This window comes from Lichenostomus cassidix, chromosome 4 (assembly GCF_008360975.1).
Source record: "Lichenostomus cassidix isolate B80296 chromosome 4, HeHo_3.0, whole genome shotgun sequence".
In the NCBI taxonomy this organism is placed as follows: Eukaryota; Metazoa; Chordata; class Aves; order Passeriformes; family Meliphagidae; genus Lichenostomus; species Lichenostomus cassidix.
In genome coordinates this window covers 48,923,618-48,942,331 of record NC_139484.1, presented here as the reverse complement: position 1 = coordinate 48,942,331, position 18,714 = coordinate 48,923,618, and the positions used below count along the sequence as shown (strand labels likewise).

The following is an 18,714-nucleotide window of genomic DNA, read 5'->3' as shown; positions in this document are numbered from 1 at the left end:
GTTTCTGGACCATCCTTGATAGTAACCTTGAAGCATTATAACCTAGTGAATTAACATTCAAATTTTACTTATCTCTTGACAGGTTTTGGGTTTGTTTGGTTGTAGAGGCAAGGAATTGCCAAAGCAAATGATCAAGTAAAAGTATGCTAAATTAACATTTAAAAAATAGCTTTTGAATAACTGACATTGAAGAACAAAAAAAAAACCAACTGTAAATGCTCTAAAAATATCTTTCCTCCTCTCTGTTGTGGAAAGAATTCATTGGAGACAGCATCTTTCACTTCTAAAGTTCATTATATTAAATTGCCGTCATAAATATTTTGCTGTTGTTTAATTACTTCTCCGAGTTTAATTTTCCTTTTTTTTTACTTCCTGGCTGATGTTGTTTCGCATACTGTGACAAGCAACTGCTTGTGGCTTTCCAAAGAAATTGTCATGTAGTGGATTTACTCCAAGAATCAACATAATTTCAACTTCCTTAATATGTAATTAATACAGATACTGTTACAAAAAACTTAATTTTCTGTTAATCGTTGTTTTTTTCTTAAGGAAACTACCGAAATGCTCATGATGTCCTTTTCAGTATGTATTCAGAGTTAAAGACCCAGAAGATTAAAATTTCTTCTGAGATGGCTACAAACCTTATGATTCTACACAGCTATATTTTAGTGAAGGTAAGGAATTGAGAAATTGAATTTCTGTGTTGGTTGCAAAGTGTCTGATTTATTGAACTGTACTTATGGATGCTCTGTGTACATAAATGACATTGTCATACAGATTGTATCATAGAATCCAAGTGCCTGCTAACAGCAAGTTTCAGGAGGACAATCTGTAGTTACTTCTGCCTGTTTGATTAGCATGTTCTCTTCTAAAATACTGAATAGTTGAAAGTTACATATGGCTTCCTGTTTTTCTTTTGCATTCATACTTACAGATACTATGCTACTAGTACAACTCTTATTATGGTTATATATGAGGTTGTTATCCATAAGTAGATCTCTGCTTTTCTGTAAATTAAACTAAGCAGGGGTTCAAATGATTTCTAGTAGTTAACCCATGGATGCCCATCAGGATATCCATTCCTACAGCCAGCTGCTAGCCTCCCTCTCTACCAGCAATGAGGCAAGAGCCTGCAAATGGTGGGCTGAAGGCCAGGAAGACTGTTCTGGGGAAAAGCCACTGTGAGGTCTCTGGCCCCTTCTCTAGTCCAACTCTGCTCAGTTCTGTGAGGGAGCTGTGCCAAGAGCAGGCTGCAGGAACTCCTCTGCAATGGCTGCAGGAACCATGGTGTGTTTGTTGTGTTCCAGATTCACGTGAAACGTGGTGATCACATGAAGGGAGCACGGATGCTTATACGCGTAGCCAACAACATCAGCAAGTTCCCATCACGTAAGTGCTGACTGCAGAGGAGTTGTGCTCTACAGAGCAACTCATTAATCAACACTGCATTACAAAGTTCATTCTCCATTCTCCTGCTCTGATCCTGTGGGCAGCACCAGAGTGCAACTACACAGTGTGCTCTGCATCCTCCTCCAGAATGCTCTTCGATACACAGCCTCCAGGATGGGATCCTCACCAACAGTTTAATGTCCTCACGTTACTGCAGTACCAAGCAGCCTCAACCACACACAGTCTCAGGATATTGTGTGTAATGAACTGACTGGTTCTGGGACTTAATCACAAAATTTTAATTTATCTTCTTTTGAAAATGATTTTTGGGTACATGGAAAGTGTAGACTAAAAAGTAGGCTTTAAAGAGGTCAGACCAGATTTGGGAGAAATAATCAGAGCATTCCTGCTGTCATGCCAAGCTTCAGGAGTGCAAAGCAGTGAGAGGTGAAACCATGGTTTTCTTCTATATGGTTCCAAGAATGGTCCAAATTGTGCAAGCATGAGAAAGAAGAAAAATAGTCTTTTTTCATCAGTATTTTTTTTAAAGTATTAGCTCAAAGGTTTTTAACAGTAATACTGGTAAATAAATATTTGACATCATTGTTTCATTGTATTACAGACATTGTGCCAATTTTGACTTCAACTGTAATTGAGTGTCACCGAGCAGGATTGAAAAACTCAGCCTTCAGTTTTGCTGCTATGTTGATGAGACCTGAGTATCGGAATAAAATAGATCCTAAATACAAAAAGAAAATTGAAACAATGGTCAGGTGAGTGATGCTAATCAAATGCACGTAATTTTAAGGCTTTATTTGCAATGCTTTTTTTGCTCATAAAGCCTATAGGCTGCGTTCATATTATTTCAGTGTCTTATATTTGAAAAGCTAAGAACTATTTCCCACTCTTTGAGAATTAAAGACTCTTCCTTTGAATGTGATAAACCTTAAATGCAATGTACATGTAAAATGCTTTCTAACCAGCTGTAACTTTTTCCATCTTGTCCATACAGACACAAGTGCAGCCATACAGGTTTAGTTGGTCTCTAGTTAAAAATCTACAGCCAAACTGTTAGCTACTGCAGCAGCAGCATTTTGCTTTTCTATGACTTAGACTTCCTACTAAATGGCTGACATAAAAGAGAAAGGGAAGGTAAATAAAATATTTGAATTCTTGACATTTTCTTCCTTATCTGGAGTTTTGTTTTGGTAGATCCTAGCCAGTATTTTCTGCCAGAAGAGGAAGCATAGGTAATTGTAGAAGAGCAGGGCACACATATGTAACACTTTTCTCATTTATTCTACTAGACTCTAACCATTTTGAGGCTCAGGGACTTGCTGAGCTCATATGGGTGGTTTAAGTATTTATTTATTAAGTCTCTAAGCTCTCCATGAGCTTATTCAATCTCTCTGCTTAAAGCCATGTAAATTTTTAATGACAGGTGACTCCTAGAACAAGAAGTTTCATTGTGTCAAGACTGGTCTAGCTAGTTTAAGGTGATGCCTCATAGTTTTCCTCTTGGGAGAGATCTGCCTTTTCTGTGTCATTTATCATTTTAAACACCTCTATATTTTATTTATTTGCCTTCTATCAGTTATATCTTTTCAGGACCTGAAGAGTCTCAGCTTATATAGCTATTTTATGGATACTGGTTCTTATGGCCTTTCTCTGAAATGTTTTTAACAGCCTTTTTGGAGGCAGTTAGAAACTGTATAATCCTACCAGAAAGCCAGCTTTTTGTTACTTCTGTTCTTTGTGGTCCTGCCACAGAAAAACTCTGAAACAAAGAAATCATAGCTTTATAGTCAATACATACAGACCCTGAGATACTAAATCTTTCAAAGTATTAGGACCTGTTACAGCTTTTAAAAGGTGGTGTTGTTTCTAAATCAATGGAAAATTACCTATTTCCGAGTTAACGTTTTTATGATGAAACTTGGGTGATAGTTAAAAGGAAGGAGCTGATAGAATGTAAAATAGCAGCTGGAAGTATCAAGGAACTCAAAGGAAAAACACTTGCTAAATATCAAAGGCATTTTAAAACAGCTTTGTTAACTTCAAACAGCTTGAGGGTTTTATTCACAGCTGTATCTGTCTTTTAGACGTCGAGAGACAACTGAGACAGAAGAGCCAACAACAGCCTGTCCCTACTGTGCTTTCCAGCTCCCAGAGTGCGAACTTCTGTGTCCCAGCTGTAAAAACAATCTTCCATACTGCATTGCAACTGTGAGTGTCTGCTGTGCTTTCTGCAGGGTGACAGGAAAGGCAGAGCTGCTTTCCCTTCTAAAAATAAGCTCATTTGAACATCTTTAGTTGGCTAGTAGATCCAAGGTAGATGTTTTTATGCATTTATGGGTCTTTCTAATCTGTTATCAAATAAGTTAAAAAATTGTGTCTTTGACTATCATAGAGTGTCCTCACTTGCCACTGACAAGCAGCAGGCACTTGAGGGTGACAGTAAAATCAGCAAGTCATTACAGGAGACTTGAGCTTCCTGAGAAGGCAGGTGGAGCACCAGGAATCTCCAGCACACAGATTTGGTGCAGTTGGTGTGCCTGGGAGGACAGGGTTGTGCTGCTGGTGCCTTCCCAGCTCAGCCCTTTGCCCAGGGGCTTTCGTGCTCAGAGAACTAACAGAAGTCCCCCTTTCCTTTTCCATGTACAGGAGCTTGTGGAGGGCACAACTCTCCTCCCCTAAGCTCCAGGCTGCCAAGACTTCAAATAAAAAACAGTATTAAAAAAACTAAACCCATCAATTAATAAGAAAAACCCCCCAAAATTTAAAAAATCTGTTTTGGGGAATTTTTAAGCACATCCAAGGTTAATAGTTCAGCCAGTGACCTCAGAATTTCTTACATTACTGCTCCTTACAGAAATGAGAAATTCTAACATTTTTTGTTTCTTTTGAGTGTACTGAAAAGGTAGGGATGGCATACATTCCTGGTGGAAGTTACTGTACAGCTACTGTGTAACAATTTTTATGTCATCTTTAAGTCATGAGTTGTCATACTAAAATTGCAGAAAAAAAGAGAACTTACTTGAACAGGAAACATGTTAAGAGTTATTCTTTATTAAAACTAAAGAATTAAGTCTTACAAAAAAATGAATATCCATTATGTGGGGGTCTTTTTGCTCTATTGGTTTAGCAGAGTACAATGACAAATATACTTTAGAAATAGTATCTTTAGGAAAACAAAGGATTTTAAATAAAACTTTATGAGCCAAACACAATGTACATGTCAATATATGTTACACAATATTTATTTAGGCTCCATCTTGGTCATAGTTTATGTCACAGGTATTTGTAATATCATTAAGATTGGCATTTTCAAATGTCTAATGAGAGTCAGTGTCAAAACAGTCTGCTGTTGCATATAGTATTAGAGCATAAATCTCTCAGTATAGTTCAAGGTGCTGCTGTGTTTTTATAGTATTGAAAAGGTACATACAAATTCCTTCTATCAAAAGTAAATTAGTAAACTGTACCAAAAAGAGAAAATGTAGATTAAAGAAGCAAAGGCCAGGGAGGCTCACAACCTTGAGTGTTGAATGTGACCTGCCAGGTGCCATGGCTTTGGGGGCATTTTTGCTGTGTCATACACAACACCAAAAATCCCAGAAGATCTAGGTACAGCTCTGGATACAGATCTACAGATAGCATTCTAGAATTACCAAACTAAAAAAATTCTAAACACTGTAATTCAATACATTCTTAGATTTCCATTTTTAAAAGAGGAATGCAAATTATAATGAAAACTCTGCATCTCTTTGAGAGCTCCTTTTCTAGTTACAGTAATTAAACTACACAATAATTGAACTACAGTAACACCATTATGGGGCGTTTAATGCAAGATCTTACAACACAGTTGCTGGGACTTTTTCACAGGAACAGGTCCAGAAGTAAATGCTCACTGTACTAGAGCAGCACTTGCCCCTTAATTACCTGCAGTTTTTGTGTGCAGGGTCGGCACATGGTACGTGATGACTGGACAGTTTGCCCACACTGTGACTTTCCTGCCCTCTACTCAGAATTCAAAGAGTAAGTTGGGATTTTTTTTTTTTCCTATTGCAGTATTCCAATGTTTGTTCATATTTTAGTAGCAAATGGTTTCATTTGGTACTAAAAACATGTAACAGCTGGGCTGGGTAGAAGAGGAATTCCCCTTACTTGGTAGTTGCACCTAAGACACAAAATATTGCTTAAAAATTGACCAAAATGATATGATAAGGTAAAGAATTTGGCCAGTGATGCAGAGCTCCAACAGGAACAGTCATGAAGATGCATGGTGAGCTTGGGTAGGTTCTCAGCTCTATCCAGGAAGAAGGCCTGATACGGGGGCAGGGCAGGAACACAGGCACACCAGCAATCACCCAAACAAAATGCACACAAAATTGGGTTCAGACTAAGACAGCAATAAGCTCTAGTCCCTAATAATCACCTGTGACAATTGGATAGCTCATTGGATGACAAATGGATTGTTGCAATGACAGGAACTCTGAAGCTGCTGAAACCTTCTTTGTTGTATGTTTAAATGCTGCAAACAGCAGCAGCCTTCCTGGTGTGGTGTTAATTCTCAAATGTTGAAAACAAACCAACCTTTGTTCCACGTAGACAGAAGCAGCTGTTGCTCTGCCCTGCACTTGTTACAAAGCACTGGTCAGAACTCTGCTCTAGGCTTTGCACCTCAGGCCTGGCTTCCTTTGAAAAATGTTAGAATTAGCTGTTGACCAGTCACCCTTCCTTTAAAACAGCATGTTACAGACTGAAAACGTGTGCCCCATGTGTTCTGAAAGGATTAACATCGATGATCTTAGGAAAATAAATGACTGTACAGAGTACCTCAAACTAGAAGATGATGACCAATAAATTCAGGTATGTGCTAGAGTCTGTACTTTTTACTTAACAGAGCTTTTTCTAGAAGACACTGGGAGTTTTTCCCAGCAAGGAATCTTAATTTACAGCCTGCATCAAAGCCTCAGATAACTGAGACCCAGTTCTATCACCTCTGGCATGCAAACACCAGTAGGTTTTGCTGCTGGAGCTAACCTAGTTGTGAAATTTGGCTTTAACTCAGTTTACTTCTATGACCATGTTAACATCCACAAGATGTTCCGATCTGGAACATGTTCCTGAACAGCAGGTGTGCTTCAGTAGTACAGAGAACAGTTTGAAGATCTCAGTATCATCAAAACTTCAACAGATCTGACAAATCTCCCAATAAGGGTTTAAGTGTAGGGGGAGCTGGAGGGTACTAACTGGAAGGAGCAGATCTAGAATGCAGTTAACATGATCTTAACCTGCCTATTTAGCAGAATCTATCCCAAGTATGGGCCTGAAATATTCATCTTTCAAAGAAAGAGCATGGCTCTGTCTATACCACACACATACATCCTGGAGTCTGTTTTTAAAAGAAATGGAAACTGTAAATGAGTTAACTGTGTTCCTCAATAATGCTGACATTTCAAGGCACATCTACTAGTGCAAACAACTTATGTGAAAACCCAGCTGTAGGTCAGCATGCAATTTTTTCTGGGGGACTTTTAGTTGTTTTTATTTTTCCTGATCTGCTAGCACAGTTTATCTCAGAATATGACTAACCTCCTCTGTTTACTTTCAGAACTGCTTGTGCTGGCTGGCAAGCAGCAAGGAAAGCTCTGTCACTACCATCTTTTCCTCAAAGGCCTAGTAACACCCATGTCACTTCTATTCTGTGATACCTGTAACTATTTAGCTTTTGATAAATTTTGTATTTTGGTTTATTGTAGTAATACAACTGATTGGAAATTCTTACAAACAAAATCTGCATTTTCTCTACACCAAACTGTGGGGCCATCTTTTATTATGTGAGTGGCAAGAAGAAAAACCATCTCCTTACTGTTCTCTTTTTTAGTATCAGTTCTGAACTGTTATAACTATTTTCAATTAAACATTTCTTACTCTTTAAATATTTGTTTCTGGTTTTGATTAAAGATATAACTCATACAAGTGCAGCCTACTCAAGTGTTGGAACTAAACCCCTCACTGCTTTTTGGTGTCTCTTAACTGGACAAAAGGAAAGAAAAGAGGAATGCCACATCATGCACATGAAGGAAAGACAAAACTGGACAAAAGGTGGGAGACAGGACAGAACACTCCATGAACTTAACCAAAGCTTTAAAAAAGTCCTGTGAAATGTTTTATTGTAATTTTATATACTGCTTAACTTCTATAATGTACAAATAGGCCATTTATGGGTTTTTTGCATCATGTACTATTTACAAGACTTCACCGCATACTGTCAGGGGATTTATATAAAAAAAAAGTAGTGAAGTCCTAGGAAGACTCAGCAGAAATGCCAGGTAATTAAGCATGACACCTTCAGCATGTTCATGCACCTGGTGTCTGTTGCACAAGGATAGTTACAGCTTGTAACATGTAACATACACCATGTCAAGAGTAAGCACAGCAGGGCCTTGTGTGAGAGCACAGGACCTACAGCACCTCTATAAGAGGAGCACTTTCAATGCACTGGTTCTACTTTCCCAGCTGCAGCACTGGATCTGTTTCATGTTCCTGCCAGAAGTTAGATAAGCAAAGCTGTGTCCAAAGCAAGATTTTACTCTAAATGTCTTGTTTTCTCCTTTCTCTTCCCTTCTTTTTTTGTTGTTTCTTCATTTTTCTCTCTTTTTGTCACCTTGGAAGACTTCACCTTTTTTTGCTACAAACAGAAATACACAGACAGTTTAAAATCCATCTGCAACCTGGTAAAAGTTTAAGTCAAAATGCAGTCAGTGTTAAGGAAAAAGCCATCTCTTTCCCTCCCCTTTCAGGTGTGAAGTTTGTAAATGCCATGAAGAGTACAGACTATAATATCCAGTCTTAAGGGCTGGCCACAGTTCCCCATTTGGTGATACCCACAAAGGGCATTACTAGAGTTGCCATCTGTGGTAACCACTGGCACAGGCCTGTGGCTGCCCCTTGCCACTGGCACCATCCTCACCAACACTTAAAATTGCAATTGGATGCAGAACTCATTGATTTAGAGTGATGTCTCACTTTGGTCCAACATAAGACAATGGATGGAAGTAATTTAAATTTTTCCACACTATCACCAGTTAAAAATTTAGAACCTGAGAGATTATATATTTATTATCTACTACGATTTTCTTCTTAATTCATTCAGATGATGTTAAAAGTCACAGAAAGGTAACTAAAAACAAACATAAAAGGCCCAACACTTCAGTGGGGTGGTTTTAATACTAAGGAAACTAAATCACCTTAATCATTGCATCACTGTCGACAGTATCTTGCTCATCCTCATCAGATTGAACCTCTTCCAAATTCAAGTCTTCACTCAGGTCTAAGGTCCCTGCAGATCCCGACTGCCTTTTAGATGCCTTGACAGAACTAAGTGAATATGGAGTCAGATGTGCCTCTTTGTTGTAGGCACGTGTAAAAGCTGCTTTGACCTGTCAGAGTAGAAGGAAGGAAACTGAGCATTAGTTCAGGAACTGTAGATTGTTAGCTAACCAGCTTACCTAGAGATTTCACATCAACTTTCCTTTGGAAAGATGTGACCAAGGATACATAAAAGAGGACACCTTCTCAAAAGGACACAGAAAGCATTTAAGAGCTGTATGGTGAAGGCTCTTTTTGAATGTGTCCCACATAATCCTCAAATAGAGTGTGCATCTTCAGATGTGTCTTGCTCAGGCTTACAATAATTTTAGCACTGTTGTTCTGCTGCCACCTAATCCAGGTCACACCAGAGCCCCCTTCAGCAGCACTGTGCACCAGACTAAGCAGCCAGACTAAGCAGCATACTCAGACTAGGAGTAAACACCAGATAGCAGGGGTAGGCTTAGTTCCTTCTCTTTCCCTGAGCACCTGACGTGGATGAGGGAGATCATAGTTCAGATCACATCTGCCTAGTTTGTAACAGCAGCTTGGGTTTAAGATCACCTTGTACCAGGTGAGGGTCCCAACCAGTGGAGTGGAGTAGCTGAACACTGGAGGAGCAGCACATGAAGAACCCCAGGTCTGGCAGTTCCAACAGGACTGTGAGAGGTGCACCTGCAAAGCAGCCTCTGAATCCAGTGCCCACTCTAACACAGGCAGCTGTATGTCCATTCTCCTTTGCAGGAGGGTAAGAAAGGCAGGGCTGTGCCTGAAGGACACACAGCTTACAGCCAGAGCTTGTTTGCAGAAAGGTACCAGCTTTCCCAGTCCTTCCTGTGTTCCACTTCCATATCCAAGACACAGCTGACTCCCAGTAATCCTTTACACCAGGAGCAAAAGGTATAAGACTCCTAAGTGACGCACAGCCTGATTATCTTTTAGGACTTACTCCTGAACTTTTAGTGGTATGTTTACCAGCTGATTCACAAAGCCTACTATCAAATTACAGCTAATAAGCAGGTGCACCAGCTTCAGCCTTTCCCAGTCACATCCATACCATAGCTATTATTCTAGCATTTCTTTTCTAAGATACACAAGAAAACAAAACAATTCACCAGTGAATTTTACCTTGGGATCCAGTTTTGAAAAAGGACTGGGTTTGCCTCCCCATGTGCTTATTTCCATGATATTTTCAATATCTTCTTTCATCAAGCAGTAAGAGTCCATAAATGTTATAGCTTGTTGTACACCATCTGCTCCAAAGGCTTTCAAGGGCTGGACAAGTGCATCCCGCAAATATGACAAATATTCCATATTTACTGTCCTCTTGCATGTCTGGGTTCTTTGTCAAATTGAAAATAAAGTACTGAGTAAATTAACCTGTCCAACCACCACCACAGACTTCTAAACACAAGAACAAGTAGGTAAGGAGGCCCTCAGCAAATTGACAATCAGCTGCCCTAAGAGCAAATAGCAAGTTGTACTGTGCCATTCCTTTTGCCATACCTGCATTAGAGATAACAAATGCAAGTGTTTCCAGTTTGACTGTTGTTCAGATTAAGCACTGAGAAAAGTGCTTAACAGCAGATTACCAACAACATAGGAGCACATTCACAGAACATATGAATGTGTCACTTGTTTGCAACAAGCACAGCAAGGAATTAATGGTAGGTAATGAACTGCACAAGAAAGAACTGTATCAGAGGAATGTCAGTACTACCTGAGACTCATGTGCATTGCCAGTTCTTGAATGATACGATCATGTTTGCCTGTGGATGAAAATTTCCCCAGCCAGCTGGGAAAGACAGGAAACTGGGACATGTAACCTCTCATCAGCTCTCCTGGGAGAACACTTGCATAAATAGCCTGAAAAAGTAACACACATGCCAAACTCAAATCGCACTGAAAGTCTCATGGACACCATGACACACTGTCCTGCACTGCACTGTCCCCAGGGAAGAGGGGTAGTCAGTGCAGGGCCACAGTGAAAACAGCTCATTGTAAGAGAACTCTCTCAATTGCTTGTTTCTGTTCAATCCCTTTTGGATTACAGCTTCACCTCTTGTACCACTCTGTTTCTTACTATGTTTTAAAATATCTGAAATTATCTGAGCTTCAAAAGTCATGAAAAAAAACCCAAACCTGTCCAATTTTCCTGTCCATTGTAAAGTGCAGTCAACAAGCTGACTTCACATGAACAAGTGCTGTGATCTCCAACAAACATAGTGAAGGAGACATTTCCCAAGAACGCTGTAAATCTACATCAAGTCAGCTAGCTATGTTCCTAAGCAATTCAGCTCTTTGCACCTGTACTGAGCAGGGGTGTGAACTAGATGACCTCCAGAGGTGCATTCCAACTTCACCTACAATGCATTCTCTGATGCAAGTCATAATCCTTTAAGTAAAAGTCTTGTCAATGTTTCAGTGAGCACTGTAAGAAGTACAGTGACAAAGCTTCAGTTCTCTATGCTTTGGGAGAAATCCTGCCCTGGTGAGAGGAAGCACAGAGTAGGCTTGTAACTGCACAAGTGATAGACACCGTGTGCTCCTATGCTTCGTGACAAGAGTCCAACTTTTCAAAGTCTCAGAAGACTTCATTTCATGTTGTGGCATGGGCTGAACAATATGGATACGGGAAACTTCTGATCACCAGTGGAAGTATGAACTACACATGTCATATAATTATACTGACACAACCCCTAAACCATAAAATGAGTGTCAAGTGCTCACCTGTGTTGGAAGAAGATTCCAGTTCTGCTTGCTACGAATCTGCTTGTCTACAATATCACCATCACATATACTATCAGCTGCTCTACTCAAGAGCATCAAGTGCTTTTTTAAATTACCTCTGGAAAAAAAATGAAGTTGACTCTATTACAAAGCAGAAATATCCAGACAGGTTTTAGTCTACTTTGACTCCCTGACACAAAAGCCTTTGGGCTTTGTCAGTTTAGGGTTTGGAGTAACTCACCCAGCAGCAACTGGTTTGACATGCACATAGTTCTCTTGGACAAAGAGAGGTGCTAGCGAATAATCGTGGAAGAAAAGGTCTGATTTGTCTATAAGAGACATACGAGCAGCCTCCTCTCCAGTAGCGAAAACCTTCCGGACAACATCAAAAGGGCCCTAAATAAATGGCATTTCAAGAAGTCAGTGGGTAGAAGGTCAACACGAAAAGTAAGACACAGCACAGTAACAAAATTAGTACCAAGGGGTATCTTGACTCATCAGTCCAAGCTCCACATTCGGTATTTCCACCCCAGAATTTACCAGTTTTAAGAACTGTGTTTTACTTTTGATATTAAGAGAATTATATCCTAAACAGAAGACAAAGGATGAGAACTATGAGCTTCATAACTGCATCTTACATAGGAGCCCAGTACATCAAAATACATACTCAGTCCTTGATTTACTACTCTTCATCTATTTGTGGCAAATGTGATAGCTCTTGGCATCTAGGCTTTAGTTCAGTGCTCCAGTTCAAAAGATGCCTATAAGGCCTAGTGATTATATCACAGTATGACAATAAAAGCCAATCCAGTATTTTACACTTACCAGTTTGATGTCCTTTTTGGCTCTGTTGGCATCTGTTTTAGCGTCATCATAAGTCAATGATTTATCTTTTGCACACCACATATTAAGATTATGTAAAACCTAAAGAACAAAATTTACAATTTGGTAGCATAATGGAATTTAAATGGAAGACTCAAGCAGAAACAGTCAGATCTTTATACACAGAAATACTGTTCAAATTCTTTGAAGTCAATGTATATAATCTGCTATCTGAACGATCACGGGTGCTGAATGGGTACTGACCTGTCTGATGTCCTGATTTGCTGCCAGGATTATCTCTTGCATAGCAGGCGGGGGAATTTTTAAACCTTCTTTAAATGCAATAGACATCATGGCACCCTGTAATCACAATTGACAAACTGTCACTAGAGAATTCTTATGAATTCTCCCCCCTGCAGAACACACTGACAGTTCTATGAAAGAACACTACATGTTTTTCTAAATTTTTAAAGCACATATAGCTTGAACTTTCTTTCATAAACATAAACTATTGTTTACCACTGGTGTAAAAAAGAGCTTGTTAATTTATCAAAACCCATTTTGGATACATTTTTAGGACAGACATCTAAAACCCAGAAGGCTTTGCGAAGAAAAACTCAGACAACTCTGCTCTGAAAAGCAGTTACTCACTGAGATGATCCATTAAGTGGTGTGTGCAGTTCTGAATAAACTCTGCTGCATGAAAAGTGAACTTCCTGATGGTCATTCAGTCCAGTCCATAAAGCCACAGCCTGCTTACCTTAATCTGTTCTAGACGAGGTCTCTGGAAACGAAGATCCAAACAGTAGTGGACCAAGGACCGCATTTTAGGGTGGCTGCGATCATTGCACATACAAATAATGGGTATCTTTGTGTGTCGAATCAAACCAATCAACTCCTGTAATTTAAACACATTACAATTACATCAGATAACCTGGATAATAAGAATGATTAGAATGTCATACCAACCAGCATTAGTCCCTGCCTTAAATCAGATCCTTTACAGATCCTTACCAAGTCTATAAAACTCCTCCTGCTGGAATCGCATTTCTACACAGTGCACACTTAGCCCCCTTGCCTACTTTTGTCACTCGCTGTTCCATTCAGCTGCAAGAGATCTGCTGCCTAACCACTTCCACTGTCTATGTCTTCCATCAATCATGTTTGGACCATTCTTCAAGTAGCAATGAAGACCAATAGCCCAAAAATAGAGCTGTCCACCTGCAGAACTAGACTCATTTCTCCAAAGGCCAGTTTGACCTGGCTTATGCCCAGAGGAAGCACACAGCTTTCAGGCTGCACCCTGCCACAAAGAATGAAGAAGCAGAAAGTAAAAAGATCAGCTCGTTCCTGCTCAAAGAGCTCAACCCTGAGGCTTGCCAGAACAAACTCTGCCCGCTGTAATGAAAGTGAAACTCAGTTCAGTTTCATATTCCTGCAATGGAAATGTCTGCATCTGAGCTAAAGATCTCTATGCCCCTTACTGTCAAAGTACTGCATGTGACCATAGGAAATCTTCAGAAGCTAAAACAGGAGCTACTAAAGAGAAAAAGGGATGCTGCTGCCTATGCCACACATTAGTTACTCAGTGTTACTCCCTACTCCCTATGCAAAAGTGCAATAGTCCCAGCCACATTATGAACCTCCCACTGCAGGTAGATGTCATCTTAGAGAGACCTTAGAATAAATTTACCTGTTCCAAAGTGCACACACCCAAGTTCATCACTCCAGGCTTCTACACAAGTATCCTTTTTCCCCCTCTACCAGTGCACAGTTCTTACACAAAGACAAGCTTCTAAAACACATCAGACTGTACTCTGCAGGCATTTGTTTAAGGACCATGGGTTAAGGACATTAGAGTGGTTTGAACATTTTGTGCTATGTGTGGTGTGCACTCTTGGCAATGGCATTAGACAGAACTATGGTGGCTTCACCTGAATCCCTCCTCTGTCTTCATTGCCTGCCATACCATCCACTTCATCCATGATCAATACATGTTTCCCGCTAACTGATGAGGATGTGCCTGAAAATGAATATGGATAAGAAAATGAGATGGGAATAAGGGAGTCTTGCTCAGAGTTTTATCCAATGCTTTATAAATAAGGTAATCCCATCCTAGGCAACTGAGGTGGTGGCTCTGCAACTTGATCACATGAATCTGTGTTCATAGACCAGACTATAACCTCACATCATCTTCTTAGGAACAAGTCCCATGGAACAGAGGAGCAACTGCAGAGTTCTGAAGTTGTTTGTACAGTTTAACAACTCATTCTAGGAGTAGCAGGATTTAATTCTAAATTGAAGAAGAAATATAACAACTTGCTACATGAACCCATCCCTATTAGAGCCAGATCCCTCCACGTGACAAGCATGGTAAATTCCTAACACTGTTGTGTAATAAGGAAGCTCTGTCCCTCCTGTAACCAGACTCTTCATACAACAGAAATGCTCCTTCAAACAACAGACGCACCATGATAGAAGTCATTGATGCTGGTGTTGTTAAGTGATTCAGCAACTACTTCCTTTAGGCTGTTCTTGCTGCGAGTGTCACTGGCATTCAGCTCCACGTAGCTGTATCCCAGTTCCTGGTCCAAACACATAAACCATACAAAGTGAGAACACAGATCAGTGAAAAATCATACAGCTTTCCATTCCTTTCTCCCCTTACACTCCTTTTCTCTGGCAATTCAAAAATATTTATAACCATGCATGGAACAGATAGGCCCAAAAGAGATTCCTTCTTTTTTGTTTTGGTTTTTTTTTGTTTTTGTTTTCATGAGGTTTTTTTGTTGGGTTTTTTTTTGGTTGGTTGGTAGGGGTTTTTTTTGTTTGGTTGGTTTTGGTTTTGTTTTAATTGAGGAGTCTGGGGAAGCATTGAAGTCAGTGGCACATTTTAAGTTCTGGAAGATTAACACAACTGCCAGAAGGGATAGAAACAAAGTCTGAGCCAAGGCTGGCTAAGCTCCATGGTATTTCCAGCTGCATAACAAAGAAACATACCACATGGCCCTGAAAGCTGCAGGAAAGAGATGCTTTTAACTATTTAACCAATAGGAAACCAATGGCTCCCCCAGCAGCACTAACACTGCAGTCAGTCCCTGACACAACTTAACCCAGCTTCTCCTTTATCAGCAAACTCTCCTGCCAGAGGCAGCCAGAGCACAGCACTGAGCACATACAGCCCTGGTCTGTTTTGTTGGCATTTCCTGTGGCACACAGAAATGCTCTGCAGAGTCCTGAGGCAGCTGAGAGCAAGCCAGGTTGGAAACCAGAAATAGAAATGAGTCCAATACAGCACATTCATCTTTTCTGGAAGTCTAGTTCTAGGTGTGGCATCAACTTGTTGGCATAAAGCTCTAAGGCATGCAGTGTGGGGAGGCAGAGGGGGAGGAGCATTAAGAGTTGTGTACTCCATAAAACCTAAACTGAGATTCAGAAATGGGCACATAGCCCTGTCAATTTCTCTCACCTTAAAGCAGCATTTCAATTTAGAAGAAATCTAGGAAAGATCTCTTTGTCAGATACATAAAAACCATGACCTTAAGCTTTCAAAAAGCTTTCCAGAATTTGACTCCCACTAAATTTAGTGCAAATATGCTCTGACCTGCAGAACTAGGGCTGAATGCTCACAATTTTTGAAGAACATTTCCAATTGTTCAACATACTGCGATATGCTTCCCCTCAATGTAGCAGAAAGAAACGCAGACACCCATTGGTACATTCTCTCCTTGAATGATATAGGTATCTAAACAGCCACATATTTTCACCTGTAACCCTGTTCTGAGCAGGTGCGACTTGGCTGAGAGAAGACCCTGGTCATATACAACATTCCCACCTGGACACTGTATCTGTATCCAGATACAGAATTAATATGTAACAAAAAGTACTGTGAACAACCATTACTATGAACTCACCTTACAAACCAAAGCAGCTGTAGTAGTTTTACCAACTCCAGGTGGACCAGAAAGTAATGCTGCTTTAAAACCTGTCCCATCATCTTTGCTTCCAGTTTTATTGGGTTTTGCTATTAAAAAAACCAAAAAAGACTCCATATTTTACCTAGGTATGTAATTATAAAACAAACTGCATGCTTCTGAAGATACCAAGCACCATTGGAATTTTTCCTCATTTAATGCCTGCTAAGAAAACATCCAAAGATGCATACACAGCTGCATCCTAACTTGAGGAAAAGCAGCTTAAACCTGCTTAGTTTATGACTTGCAGTGATTTTGAACTGAAAAATACCAAAAAGCGCTATTAATGTAATACAACTATTTCAGCAATTTTCTCACAACCATATCATACACATAAAAAACCCAAAAACACCACCAAACCCACACTCTACCACAAACCTACACTAACCCCAAACACACCACACACAAAAACCCCACTACCCACTACGGCTGAACTAAAACATAAACCCTATTTTAAACTTAGAAATCCCTGTCTGTGGGATAACAAACTGTCTACTTGACACATGCACTACTTGCCACAGCCAAGGCCTTGACAATTCATCCCCATGCATGACAGCAGCCCTTAAGATCTGCTGTTATCCTGTATCTTCACCATTGGCAATGCCTAACCTAATTCCTCTTGCTGAGGAAGAAATCAATAGGCTCAATGCAAGGCCATTTTTAGATACATCACTGCTAGGTTATTTTGGTTTCTTCTGTAAAAATGAAACCTAGGGCTTGGGAAAGAAAATCTTTCGAGACACATTTTTCTGCTCTTTTTCTGAGGTGGGGAGGTGGGTAGTAAATTAACAACTACTGCAACAAAAAACCCAGGCCAAACTGCTGCTCAAAATGCATCTGACTGCACCTTACTCCTGATTTCTAGAGTTGCTCTGCTACCACCAAAGCCCTCACTGGTCCAGGGAAGCAAGCAGCACGATTAGCATGGAAGAACACAGAGAAAAGTTAACCAGGCAAATCACCTTGTCCATTTTCCAAGGTATTCTTGTGCCAATTTCTGAGCCATCGAAGCAGTTTGTTGGCACAGCTTTGCTCACCCTGCTGTCCAATAATTGCCTTAAGAGATGTAGGCTTGTATTTATCTACCCATAGCAATCTCTCTGTTCCATCTTCATTAACCTCAGAAATCAAGTTGCCCTTAAGCTTTGGGGCTTCTTTCTCCTCTACAGTCTGACGTTTAAAGTCTGTAAGCTTTCGAGCAGCAGTGGTTTCCTTCTTGACAGATCTGACAGTATCTTCTTTTTCTGGAGTAGACTTGTATTTTTTATTATTAGCTTCCCTTTTGTAGGGGCTAAAATTCCTTTTTCCTGCTTCAGCTTTCTGCGGTGTCCTTTTAGGTCTTGCTTCCATGTTCTTTGCCGTAAGAAAATAAAAGAAAATTAAAAAGAAATTTAAGAAAAAAATATGGTAAATAAACAGCATGTTTATTTACACAATTATAGGAGTGTTTAGAAAGCAACAAAGTTTATGTATTGATTTAAAAAAATCTTCGAGAGCAGATATAGAAATACTGTCTGAGAAATAAAGCACTGCTAAGCACAGTGTCACTGGGCTCTGTAGCAAAACCCACAGATAAGAGGCAGGAAGTGTTCTGGTCATTCCAAAAGCAGTCCCCTTACTCACAAAGCCTGAGGCATCATTATACAATGCTAAACTGATGACTGTCAGGTTGGAACACATGGGTCAGACACCCATGAAGCTATTGGAAAACAACACTTGCAGAAGTTATTCAACCCAAAACAATTCAAAGAGAGTGAAAGTATTCAGCTAATAAGCTTAGAGTTGCTTTTTCTAGGATACTAATGGTATCTTTGCATACACAAGTCATGTCTAGCCATATCAGAAGTTCCAGAGCAACAGCTGTACTGAATGCACCACATGCTAGAGCTAACAGAGATTGTATTACCACTTTATCAGCCACTACAATCTAAATTTAAATGTGCACAAAAAACTTGTTACCTCTTTTTTGGTATTGCCTGAAAAAATTAGCTTGAATATTCTTAATTCAAGTACCACAGAAAGACAAGATCTGTTATGTACTATACATATAGTTTACATACAGTTGCCCCATGTTTACATTACAGTTTTAAATTGGGTCTGTCTGGGTACCTCATGGGATCAGTCACAATTACTTATTTCACAGAATAAACAAATACTCATTGTTTAAACCTGATACATCTAAGGAGATACAAATACCCACTCTGTCAGGTACCTCAAACGCAGAATAATGTCAGAGTGGGAAAATAACCTATAGCTCCCAAGTAGAGTAGTTTGTCTTATGCACAAACATAAAATTTTCACTTTCAATACCTTTAACCTAGAAAGTCACACTGATGATTGTGGTGTTACTATTACTGGAAAAGAAGACAGACTCCTTTCAATTAAAAACAAAGCAAAGCAAAAAAAAAAAAAAAAAAAAAAC

At 39.7% G+C, this 18,714-nt stretch overlaps 2 protein-coding genes across 4 annotated transcripts in view; one reads left to right on the top strand and one right to left on the bottom strand.

The window, feature by feature from the left end:
• WDR19 (WD repeat domain 19) overlaps positions 1 to 7,334 on the top strand; it is a 39,894-nt gene extending 32,560 nt beyond the window's left edge. Inside the window, exons 31-37 of the mRNA XM_085059131.1 lie at positions 550 to 674; positions 1,308 to 1,389; positions 2,012 to 2,162; positions 3,492 to 3,615; positions 5,351 to 5,427; positions 6,141 to 6,261; positions 7,007 to 7,334. Of these exons, the coding sequence (XP_084915257.1) occupies positions 550 to 674; positions 1,308 to 1,389; positions 2,012 to 2,162; positions 3,492 to 3,615; positions 5,351 to 5,427; positions 6,141 to 6,255 (674 nt within the window). The 3' untranslated portion in view covers positions 6,256 to 6,261; positions 7,007 to 7,334. The remainder of the gene's footprint in view (positions 1 to 549; positions 675 to 1,307; positions 1,390 to 2,011; positions 2,163 to 3,491; positions 3,616 to 5,350; positions 5,428 to 6,140; positions 6,262 to 7,006) is intronic.
• Positions 7,335 to 7,541: 207 nt separating this feature from the next.
• Positions 7,542 to 18,714, bottom strand: part of RFC1 (replication factor C subunit 1) — a 35,032-nt gene continuing 23,859 nt past the window's right edge. For all 3 annotated transcript variants that reach the window (XM_085059132.1, XM_085059133.1, XM_085059134.1), the window contains 13 exons: positions 17,255 to 17,652; positions 16,233 to 16,342; positions 14,789 to 14,903; positions 14,253 to 14,341; positions 13,079 to 13,216; positions 12,583 to 12,678; positions 12,322 to 12,420; positions 11,738 to 11,892; positions 11,497 to 11,614; positions 10,487 to 10,632; positions 9,895 to 10,108; positions 8,646 to 8,837; positions 7,542 to 8,086 (listed from right to left, as the gene is read on the bottom strand). In XM_085059132.1, coding sequence (XP_084915258.1) covers positions 7,985 to 8,086; positions 8,646 to 8,837; positions 9,895 to 10,108; positions 10,487 to 10,632; positions 11,497 to 11,614; positions 11,738 to 11,892; positions 12,322 to 12,420; positions 12,583 to 12,678; positions 13,079 to 13,216; positions 14,253 to 14,341; positions 14,789 to 14,903; positions 16,233 to 16,342; positions 17,255 to 17,652 — 1,972 coding nt within the window. In that variant the 3' untranslated portion in view covers positions 7,542 to 7,984. The remainder of the gene's footprint in view (positions 8,087 to 8,645; positions 8,838 to 9,894; positions 10,109 to 10,486; positions 10,633 to 11,496; positions 11,615 to 11,737; positions 11,893 to 12,321; positions 12,421 to 12,582; positions 12,679 to 13,078; positions 13,217 to 14,252; positions 14,342 to 14,788; positions 14,904 to 16,232; positions 16,343 to 17,254; positions 17,653 to 18,714) is intronic.